The sequence below is a fragment of the Anser brachyrhynchus genome (genome assembly GCF_964034855.1).
Source record: "Anser brachyrhynchus genome assembly, chromosome: 3".
NCBI lineage: Eukaryota > Metazoa > Chordata > Aves > Anseriformes > Anatidae > Anser > Anser brachyrhynchus.
Window position 1 is genome coordinate 24,782,791 of NC_137696.1, and position 12,772 is coordinate 24,795,562.

At 33.0% G+C, this 12,772-nt stretch overlaps 1 protein-coding gene across 1 annotated transcript in view; it reads right to left on the reverse strand.

The window, feature by feature from the left end:
* Positions 1-12,772, reverse strand: part of USH2A (usherin) — a 419,834-nt gene that overhangs the window by 171,918 nt on the left and 235,144 nt on the right. The window contains exons 36-37 of the mRNA XM_080585038.1: positions 9,408-9,559; positions 5,293-5,455 (exon numbers count right to left, since the gene is read on the reverse strand). Of these exons, the coding sequence (XP_080441164.1) occupies positions 5,293-5,455; positions 9,408-9,559 (315 nt within the window). The remainder of the gene's footprint in view (positions 1-5,292; positions 5,456-9,407; positions 9,560-12,772) is intronic.

Sequence of the window (12,772 nt, forward strand, 5' to 3'; positions counted from 1 at the left end):
AAGTGTATCGGACAATAATAATAATAATAATAATAAAGCTTCTGTTAAAGAAAGGAAAGCTGTTTAAGATCTGATAATATTATTTCATGCCTTGGACTCATGAATTACAAAACAAATTCCTCCTAAAGGCTTCTTCCATGGAGGCTCCAGGACTAAAATGACTTGGGGCAAAGCAACTTGTCTTTGCAGGAAGGCACATCACCAGAGTGCTGAAGAGCTAGGATACAGCCCACAATTTGTTAAATCATGTTCAATCCTATATTCAGTTTCTGGGAACAAATGCTTGTCTGGAATACCAGAATTGTGAAGCAGACTCAACAAAGCTCCTTCCTATCTTTGAAGGAGTACTTTCAGAGGGAAATACTGTCAGAAAAATATACAGTTGGATTTAAAAAATGAAAGCTAATTGATATTGAAATTTCTTTCACATACATTGTTAAAAGCATAGTTAACCTATGGAAAAATCCATTATCAGCATCCTCCTCTATCCCCAAAAATCCGAACTACCTCCTGCTGATCTACATTTCATGTTTGCAATTCCAGTGACCTTGTCAATCAGTTTATGATATTATTTCTGTCTCTTTCAATTGGCTATTGATAAGTGTTGACCATGAGCATGGAAACTATTTACCAAGAACTCGCCATGCTAGTAACCAAAAATAAGTAACATCAGCAGTATCAGTACTAAACAGCAACAAAAAAACAGAACAGGCATTAACAAACATTAATATTGGATGCTTAAACTTTTGAAAAATCAAGAAATGGCAAATTTAAAGGTGTCTATGCAATTATAACATTCTCTCTTGGTTTAATATATTACAAAATACTCTTCACTGATATATTATTTTTACTCTAAGATGATAAATATTTTTCCCCAAAATGCAATAAAACTTATTATGACAAGGATATATCCAATGAGCACCCAGGCTGTTCACTTTAATTCCTATGATGCATGTATATTTGCAAAAACAGATGCACAGAAAGTTATAGGATATCTTAAAAAAATATGATGCATTTAGTGGAAAACAGTGTACATGAAATATTAAGACAGAGACATACATATGTGAAATTTGAAAGATTTGGAATAGGACAAAAAAGGTGACATCTACAGAATATTCATCATGAGATCAGCTGGTGTCTCTAAAGTGGTGGAATAACAACTTCATGACAGAGAAAGCATTAAGTTACATGTTATTTAAACTTTTTCCATTTCATCAACTTGCCATCTCAACATACTATATGCTATAGTAGGTCACTCATAAGATAACATATCAAGCAGAGTTTCAATATATACATTAGGGAGGATGTTGTAAAAATACAGAAATATAACATGCATTAAAAAAATCACTGTATCTTATAGTGGTATCCTTTGCCCTGTCCAGGGGCTATACTTATGAGGTATAATTCCTGTGCTTCAGAACCTATGTATCTCATGAGTCCCTCCTTCAGAGGCTGAACATCTCTAACTTAAAAAATAAAAAATAAAAATAAAAATCCCATGGAGCTATGTTAAGTTTAAATATAGTCTTTCCAAGTCCGATGTATTTAACTTACAGTTGAAACAGACTGTGATCTAATAAATCTAACCCTTTGGTCAAACAGAATAACCCCCACATTATCAAATTATGACCTCTGCAGTATATCCCTGCCTACTTAAATATTTGTTCAGGTTTCTTTAACTTCAATTATTTCTCTCAAATTCAACACTACTATTTAATATAGGAACAGACATCTACTTAAGTAAAGTATATGAAATAAATAAATATTATGCTTTGTAAAGAAGCATTGCCAAAATCTGAGATTTTTTTTTTTCTTCATAATACTCTTTATATATGATGGGATTTTTTTAAGCTGTTCTTAGCATTGTGTAACTGACAAATCATGATTTGAAATAAAAAAAATAAACCACACGTACATGGCCATCATCACTGCAGGAAAAGCTTGGAAGAAAGACCAGGGCTAGCAGAAGAAGAGATTTATTTATTTGTTTTTAATATTTCCTGATTTTAAGGGCAGCTTTATGATCAGAAGATCCTGACTCACTGTCTTTCAAATTCTTATGTGGATATTTACAGACTATTTAAGCTACTTCTGCTCAGCACAAGTTCAGTATCACTACCACAATACTGCTTATGACTGGAGCATGGACAAATTATCTGGTCCACTCAAGTTTAAAGCCGCTACTTAACAGTTTCATGGAAAAACAGGTCATGGCTGGAATGACTGAGATGGCCAAAGAGTCAAACAAAATATCCCCCATCTTCCCTTTCTTCATAGGAGACATTATTATTATTATTATTATTATTATTTTTGAAGTGCTTTGCAGAAAGAAACAACTGAACTTCTTCATAAAAGGTGACTGCTGTTTGGGAAAGGTTGTATTTGTCTATAAAAGACTCATATTCCTACCAAAAGTTTGTGGTTTTATAATAATGAATTTAAATGAAGATTTTTCATTTGAGAGAAATACACACAGAAATTATAAAAGTATCAGTGTGGTGACTGCAACAAACTCTTGTTAGGAAACAATCTTCAAAACCTATTCACTGATGTGAATTTTCAGTTCTGAGATCTAAAACATATTTCCCAAGCTTTCCAAGAGGACAGTTTAATGTGCTGATGAGCATTAGCTATTGTAGAAACAATTTGATGTTTATATGGAGCCATTCTAGGTGAATTCCACCTCTATTTTTCACATTTTAACCCCTGCCTCTTTAACAGACTTTGCAGCAAAAGATGAAATGCAGTTGTTCATTATGTCAAGGAAATACCAATTAGACATCAGACAATTCAATAAGCTTGTGTAAATCTAGTGAACAGATGATGTCTTATGTAAGTTTGATGAATTAATGCTTAATTTCCTTCCTGCAGACCCCCAAATAGCTAGCCTAAATGTCAGTTGCTGGAGCTCTGACTTCTGTGAGGAAACACTCTTTATTTATTTAGCACTGAGAAGCAAAGTTTCAACAACAGTGAACAAACTTAACAAAATTTTCTGGGTTCTATTCCCCAGCGATTCTTTCACTGCCACCCAACTCTCCCGAGTTGAACTAACACGGCAACCACTTTAAGCCAACTCTTATAATTGCTTCCAATTTGCCTGTTTTGCTTTTGGCAATTAGCAAACTGAAATGTTATGATGAAAGAGTCCATCTCATTTATAAGGCCAGGCCTTTCCTCCACTAAAATATGCAGGCACTCTGTTCTTTATTACCAGCAGGAGATAAATGGCTGGTTTTCGTTGCTGAAGAATATATAATGGTTAAAAAGTCACTTTTTTCCTCCAGCTCTACATAAATCACAGAACTAGTCAATATTTAATAATGCTTGCCTTGGTCTGGAGTCCCTTGATCACCCCTGTCATGTGTAATAGCTCCCTCTCCGATATCTTTGACATAAAAGCCCAGCTTTACTGCAATACTAACATGTAGAGGGTCATTACGGATCGACATTTACCTTAATCTGTGACTGCCAACCATGAACCGATAAATTCCAGCAGATTCCACTGGGAGAAATCAGTAAACTTCTCAGTGGAAAGAACTGAAAGAAAATTCTGCCGAGAACAGAATACATTTTCTACAAGGGCTGCTCTGCAAATGGGTTCTGACTTTTGAAAGTTCTCTAGCTGCACAGCTTTGCAACATTTAATACCGTTTTGATGGTTTGAGGGACGGGATGACAACCGAGGATGACATGACTTAGAAAGCAAGCAGAAATTTTCTCTGCAAAAACAATGCAAGATTAAACACAAGGGGAATATGGCTTTTGCATTATTCACCCTGCTGCCTTGGCGGAAATGGCTGTGCTGTCACAGGTCCAGCCAAAATGTTGCTCCTTTTTTTCAAATTGATCATCACTCCTTCTCCTCATAATCTTACAAGTGCTTCACAGCAGAATACATCAAAGCCTTCATTGCATAAAAAAGGGACACAACAGCCTTTGTGAGAGGTCAGCTGAGACTGCCTACCACACATTAAACTCTTCAATGAATGTGTTTCTCCAAACAGCACACAAACAAGTTCATTTATATACTACTTTGTAGAGGACAGCAATTACAATGTGTATGTTCTCTTCACCACTGATACTGAAAACAACAAACTGTTCTCATTCTAAGCATTAAAAAAAAAGGCAAGTTATGAAGCCACCAGTGATTCAATTGTCTGTTACTGCGTTTATAATACTGATTAAATGTTCATACAGTACATACAAGGATTAAATCTCATCCAAACATTATTTTCAACCACAATTTTATATTATACTCATAAGAAAACATTTTTATAGTTGCCTGATGTCAATCATGTTATTAAAAGTGCACTAAAAATTAATGACAGCATTATTAGATATAATTAATAAACATTATCTGTTTACAATATTTTATTATTTATTATACCTTAGAGCATGCTTAATAGCTCAAATTGACATATTAAATGCTCACACACATTTTGTGAGCAGTCATTTTTATTCACTGTCCAAGTATTTTACATTTTTATAATAATTGGAGGACACAGCATTTTATTATCAACTGAAAAACACATACTTTGTGTAATTCATTTGAATAAATGTTCATTTACATACTTTAATGCCTTGTACAGTCTTTTACGCAAGTGTAACACCACTGTCTAACTCTACTACTCTTAGCAACGTTCACACACAAAACTATATTACTTTATTTAAGTTTAAAATAAATGAATTAAAAAAAAAAAATCAGCAGTGGAAACAAGACAGCTGCCCATGGTACAATAAGGTTTAACAAATAACTGTTACTTTTTAAGGTTTTGCATTGCATAGTGAATTTGATTTTATATGGAAATAAAGAGTTGCATTTCTTTTCCTTTTTTTTTTTTTTTCCTTTTTAATTGTCTGATTTCATTGTATGATCTTTTAGGTAGCTGGCTCTACAGCCACTTATATAAATTTCAAATATACCCACAATCAACTGTATTATGAACAGCTCTCAAGAATAGTTCCCACTTATGTAAGCAAACCAAGTGAAATTTTGTGAGTATAGCTTCCTTATCTGAATGAAGGTGGTAAGATAAGAGTCCATGTGTATATCTAGAGACTAAATGAGTGCAGAGGGCTTATCTTCATTTGCCAATGTATGTGTTTGTACAAATATAAAGCACCATAAATCAAAGCAGTAGTTCTTAAAGAATAAAATTGGAATTTCTAAAATAATCAATGGAGTTGCAAAAAAATCAGCAAAATTTAGTGTTAAAGACTTAAAAATAATAATAAAATAAACAGAACATTAATGCTATCATTAGGCTTAGGAGAAAGGAAAAAAAATACCTTGATCAGCATAGAAGAGACCAGTGACAAATACCGTGTAGGTCAATTGCCCTTGGGGTTTATCTGGGGCAAGCCATTTTAACTGAATTTCTTTGGACCCATCAACAGTAGCAAATATATCAATTGTTCCCTCAGGAGCAGCTTCCATGGTCCGAGCTTCTACCTGTGAATTCAACCATGAGCTAGAGGTTTATTGCCATAGTTTAGAAACAGACAAGAAAAGAGAAATGCAAAATTTTAAGAAAAGTTATTTTAGGGAAAAATAAACAACAATAACTATCCAACTAACACTGCATGTGTCATAATTTTTTTTAACACTTTACTTTCCTTTCACCTACATCTGTTTGCAGCTGTCCAGAAACTGACATAATCTATATGAAGGCCCCCATAAGAAACAGAAACCAAATACTGGAAAAGACTTAAGGATTCATTTCTTAAAAACACAGGTGGAATTTCATGTGGATGCATGAGCTTAGTTTAAGAGAGGAAGCAGATGTAGAAGACTACACATTTTTCAATTTCTGCATTTTAAAAGACAACTGAAAGCACGTGCATTTACATGATGTAGCAAATTACTGCAGATATTTCATAGAGGAAAAATATGCTTTGCACCCTGAATTAACTTCTAATTTCAACTAGCAAATTTAAGCTGCAATAAGTAGATCTACTTGTAATGAGAAAAAATACAGTATGATGAAAGACCCAGAAAATTTAGTGATTATGAAAGATTTTTAATTTGAATAAATACTCATTCAAAATTCTCAGAATTTAGTATTTGTATATCATATCTTGTAGTAAGCATTCAGTGCTATGAAACAAAATAATTTGTTATTACCTTATTTATGGGAACAAGTTTGTTTCTCATACATTATGTATTTGGTATTTTCTAAAGTGTAAGATGTTTTCACACCTTTCTAAGTTTCTCTCAGCTGCAAAGTTCATGGGAGTGCTAATAATTTTTAATATGCCACACCTGCTCTATCATCACAATAATGAAGTATACTTTCTCTGTCCTTGAAATATGAATATTTTACCTTTTTGCATATAAAATTTGGAAAGCCTATTGTTTATAAGTATCTGGCTATATCTTTGATGTGCATCAATATCTCTACATGTGCTTCTATACTCATACACTCTACGTTACCACAAGATTATACTTAAAATTGATGAGCCACCACAATAAAGTCAGCTAAGTATTCTTGCTAATGATAATGCTTTAAGATAAAAAAATGCTTTGCAGATTCCCTGGATCAGTATCACATTGATTATTTTGATATTTCAGTCAAAACCATCCTTGTGGAAGAATTTGACTAAACTGTGCTTTCTAAACTAATTTCCCATATGGTTATACTGTTTAATGTGGGTACTCTGAACTGACCACATTAGAAACCTAGAAAAACAAATACCAAATATTTTTACTACTAAGATGGATTAAGATATTCTTAAAACAGTACAAATTCGTAGTAATCTCTACTACAACCTGGAGAGTTGCAAAAGCTGTATTGTATCTCTAACTTGTGAGTGCTTCTCAAGAGAAAATTAATACCAAAACCTTTTCCTTATGAACTGCTATTTTTTTCAGTATAAAAAATACTGAAATAATGTTTAGAATCAGTGCAATGCATGTAATATCCTGTATAGTTGCACCTCTACAGTACACTTCAAAAATAGTACCTTGTGTAAAAAACCTACATTAAAAATGGACATAGAAACATTCAGCATTTCAGTATTCTAAAACACATTTTGTATTTTGTTTCCTTAATATTACTTTATACAGAATCCTTTGATATTTTCAGATGTTTATTAATAATTTAATAAAAATAAAAATATGCTGCTAACATATAAGTAACAATCATAGGAGTTGAATAGAAATTGAATAATAATGAAGGAAAAACATTGTCAACCATCTAATTTTAAAAGGCAGTACTCTTTAATTTTAGTTAGTGCACAAACAAAAATGCTGAAATTAAAGTTTAAAAACAGTGCAGTAAAATTCAGTACTGAGCATTTGAAAGCATTCCACTGTTGCATTCATTTCCTTCTTTTTTGTGCATCTGATATTTACAAGAACCAACACATTTCAATACCATCAGCATATAAGATCTCCCAAATTCCTCAAAGAATCTATTAGAAGTTACACTATTTCTTAATAAGCCAGGTTTTTTTTTGTTGTTTTTTTTTTTTTTCCTTAAGCAGAAAAAGAGGAGATACAAAAGCAATACTTCGTCTTTAGGAGGAAGAGATTAAAATTCAGCATTTTAGAATTTACATATTACAGATTTGCATTTCACTTGAAAATAAATCATAATCACTAACAACATGTTAAAACAAAACAAACAAAAAAACCCAACACACAGCTATCTGACCCAAGTAAAAAACTAATTGAAACACAGAAACTGTAACAATCTACTCTCCTCTCCTCCTCTTCCTACCCTTATCTTCCCTTTCCTTCCCTACTCTCCCCTCTTCTCTCCTCTTCTCTCCTTTTTTTATTCTCTTCCTTTCTAAATGTTGGATTTATATTATAATTGATACAAAAATCTTTCAAAAAGTCAAATAAAGATGCAGTGTTTTAATTTCCTGGCAGCACTTAGGTGAGCCTAACTAAAGATGTTGTACTTCAATTCCTTTGATTAGAGATGGATCACCGGCTTTGGAAAACAATTTGTGTACTGATCACACGATGCAGATGAATATCAGCTACAGTAACCCCTACTTTGAATTATTTCAAAAATCAAGATATGAGTCTGGAGTTCAATGGAGACATGAAAAAAGCCTATTAAAAATATTTTAATATCCGTAACTACTGGTCTTCTGTTCTCTCTTTTAATTCCAATTTGATAGGACAAAAGTACTGAAAACATGCATGTTTCATCTGCATGCAGAGTTTGGTAATGACTTGTCTTTAAACATCACTATTAATACAATGGATTAGGGTATTGCACATTGAGTACCTTAAAACAAGCTTTGCTTCTGGGGTATATGAGAAGTTGTAAAAAAATGTAAAAGAAAAACTGGCAAAAAGCCATTCAAGCTCTTAAGAGTAAATATCATTCAAAGGAATCCAAGCTGTAAAATGTTTAATGGTTATATAGTCTAGTCATCTTTTAGAGAGAGATGATGTTACCAGAATTTGAAAGAAAGCATTCTTGAGAATATTAGAAATGTGATTAACAAATCATAACATAAAAAAAAAATCCTGAAAGTTCTTTCCAGAGAATATATTTCCACAATATATTGATATTATATATTATGATGGAAAAATGAGAAAAAAAACAACATGAAAGACTACAAATTTTTCCTCTTTTTTCCCTTTTTTCTTCCTTTGTTCACAAAATTAAAAGTGCACACATAAGGTTAATTAAACAAAACAATAAATAACAGAATTATCACAGGTTTCATTTATGCTTGAAAACAAACAGAGCATGGTACATATTATTCCAGTTATTCATCAGCTACAGCACTATGAAATCATACTGGAGTTATCAGCTCAGTTTTATATCTAACAGCGTTTAACAACATATTAAAAAAAAGTCTCAGAAGGCTTGCTTTCACGATATATTTCATATTCCTGTATTTTCAAATCCTGAAAAAAAAAGGATTGTTGTACAAAACTGTTAAAATAAGTCCAGTAGAATATTTTGATCACATATTTGCATTCAAAAGGTATTTGCAAATCACCATATTTTCCTTGTTCCTGTATTGTGACTTCTGACTTCTGTAATTCTGATTAACTTCAGTCCTTTCAGTCAGTCAGCTAGAAATTTGCCCATTACTGGAACAGTAACTCTTTCTTTACATTACATTCTTATAAATCTGACTAATTCATATCTGTATCTTTAAAGAATATTAATTCTACTTAATTTCAGTAATGTGCGTTTCAGCTTCAAATTTTGCCTTTCTTTGCTGTACCTACGTTCTGCTTTGGAACGGTGCCTAACAATGACCTATCAAATCTTCAGCAGCTCTTAAACAGGATTTTTTTTATTTTTTTTTAAATGTCACATTTTGCCAGATGGGTTAGTACTGACCAGAGTGAATCATCACCGTTTACTCTGATATTCATTGCCATCTGACACTTATTACACTCCCAGAATGCAAATAGATGTACTCACCAATGGACCCAAAGCACAACCTTTTGCAGTACATGCCTGGACTCTGAAGGAATGCAGACTCCAAGGAGCAAGTCCATAAGCATAACAATTTAGCTGTGATGAATTTTGTATCAGAACACCATCCATATACAAGCCATAGCTGGTAATAATACCTATAAAACAACATGATAGCACTCACTTAATGTCCATACAACTACTGAGTTTAGAAGAAAACCTTTAATGCTACAGACATTAGGGTCATGGTAGTATTTCACATAGCTCACAGATAAGCAGTTAACTAAGAATACTGTGTATATAACAGAATAAATACACACTCCCATCTTTAATTGTTGAAAACCTCACTGGTGGACCACATCCTTTGAAAAACAATTACACTCTTCCAAAGATTACACATAAATAAACCTGTTAGTGGATAGCAGCTAACATCACCCTGGAATTAGGAAAATCGAGGCAGATCTGTTTCACAGATAACTCTGCATATGGCTGAGAAACTGGTAAGACACACAAAACCATCTCAGAGACTCACAGGTCTTAACAGCTTTAGACCTAGAAAAAACAGTGATTGACATTATAATTGAAATGTTGAAGGACAACTCAGACAAGCGCTGTAACTATAATATATCAGTATCAAGGTTTTTTTGTCATGCAAAACACCTTATTGATACTCATTCATAACTAGCCCAGATTTTGTGCATTTTACCAACAAATTAGGCATATCATTAATTTATTTTATTTTGCAAACAGTTTTAGCCACATTTCTAAAAAAAACAAAACAACAACAACAAAAAAAACCAAAACCAGACAGTAGTATTGATTATAGTTTCCTTATCTGTATGCTGTAGAAAAAGTCCTGAATTATTTTTTACCTATTCAATTTAAAGAAAGAAAACATATTTGCAATTTCAAAGCAAACATCAAAAAGATTTCTAGAGGGGATAATGGTCTTTCTGGTGTAATTTACTAACACGAACTCAAAAATCACAGGGGACTGTTCATCTCATAAGGAAATCTAAATCTCTGCTCCTCCAAAGCTGTGTGATGGGTTAGCACAAACCCTGTACAGACTATACATACACAGTGCTTTGACTGTCATGAACTAAAGACTGAATGTTATAGATCTGCTTAGACTATGGATATTGAGCTTACAAAGAGTCATTTCTCCCAGGGATATTCCTCCATCTTTCTCATTTCTGATTTTTTTAAGCTCTTTAAATATGAAATCTTAAGACCATTAAATGCAAAGCTATGGAAAGATTCATTAGAACTGAAGCTAGTTCAGAGGATGGCTTCTGATTTTCCCATTTTATGTACGTATATCCCAGTTTCTGAGAACACTCACAGGCTGAAGTACATACCCAGAAAGAACATTAAAATACAAATCTAATGGCAATCAATCTTTTACAAAGTTGTAGTTGTCATTTCTCCTTCCAAAAAACTGCAAATACTATCTTGCTCCACTATGGCAAGCAAGAGAAAGGAAATTCTTATTCTATTCAAGCACAGTATTTCACGGTGAAGATTTAAGTTATTGCTGAGTGGTTGCCATTAGTATGGCCACTTCTGGTTTCATATGCATGTGCAGGAATCTTTACATGAGGTTGACAGATATCCTTTTTAAATAACTTTACAGCATTTTTACTAATTATGGACAAGAATGAGGCTATTCTAGTTTTCTGAAATATAATTGAGGGTGGTCGAATAAAAAACAGATGTTTATGGTCTGACTTTCTAAAGAGCTTGGTATCTGCACATCATTGATTTCAACTGGACTTGGAGACTTCCCTGTAGATTTGAAAACTCAGATTTCCAGTGCAAGTTCTTTTGGTCTTGTTTGCAATTCTGCAATCAAAATATTCCAGAATTGCCTTCTGCCTCATTCAGTTATTCTGGACATGACAGATCTTGAGGCACGTATGATGTATCCTTGAGACTTAAAAAAATAATAATAAGGAAAACATCTTCATATTGTAAAAATTGCTCAATTCATCTTTCCTTCGCTTAAAACAGAATTTTTTGAATCTACATTGAGGAAGATTGTTTGAAACTGAAAAAAAGATTTTTCTCTCAATGGAGAAATGCTTCATAAATAAAAGTATACAAGCAACTGTTTCAGTTGGGCTTTGAAGTGTTACACTTCAAAAGATAAATATGCTAAAGCAATGCAGAGCTGTGTATGGTAAAGTGATTCACAGACCCCTCAATTCTTTTCTCTTCTAGAAAAGTGAGAGGCTAAACTCAAGTCTGACACTAGAGAAATATATGTGGGAGGAATTCCTGGTAAATCACACGCTATGAATCCTACCATATTTGACAGGCTTCCTAAAGCAAAAATCCCTTGGGGTTCCACATCTAGTTGCTTGTAAAGCAAGGGCATCAATGGTTGATATTTGTCCTACATTAAATAAACAAACTATCAAATAAAAATATTTCATATTTATCTCAGAAGAGAAAAACTTTAAGACTGATAAGGGCATCCCTAAATGTAAGCACTGTCATTAAGGATGTGTTCTACAGGGGAGAAAAAAAAAAAAAAAAAAGTAATTTGAGTACTTATACCAGTGGTACTAACTAACTAATGGATAAATCACATCATTATTTCCTTTGATATTTATGGTAACAGCATGAATCATAATGAACTAACTTTATATTAACGTAGGTGCCATAGGTACCTCTATGGAAACCCCGCTGTAACTCAGTAATAATTACTTGGACTGTTCTTTTAAAGTGTTCCTGCAACTACAGCTTTATGCAGTATCTCCACTATGAGGAGCAGTCTGACAGTCAATACTGTGAGCTCTTGTTAGTCATCCCAGTACCGTCAGAGAACAATCACCTTTAATAACGTGATAGATTATCTGTCGATTTTATTTCTGCCTTTGCCTTATATGACTTCTTTGGAGAAAATTAAAGAATTAAAAGAAAAAGTATATTTCAAAACAAAAATGTTAGTAGTTTGAGATATGAAGACATTTTCTAAATCAGACAATAAATCTTTTTGGCCAGGGATAAATAACTTAGGCTCTCTGTCTCAGCAGCATATGCTTCCAAAGCATACTGGGAAAAGGTTCAAAGCCAGACCAAAATTTACTTATTTTTCAAGACTTCGTAGATACTCCTGAAGAGCTTACCATCCACAAAATATTGAAGATTATAGCACATTTGTGATTGCAAGGCTTAAGAAGGGGCACAAGGTGGCTATGAAATGATGAAGTTTATTCATAATTAAGTCTAGATAGATAGATTAAATCTTGGTTTAATTGAAGACAAAATCACTGTTGACTACACTGCATTCCACTCTTGAAAAGAAACCCAACTGTGCAGTTTAGGTTTAAACTGAAGAAAACTCTCTACATATTTGACATGTA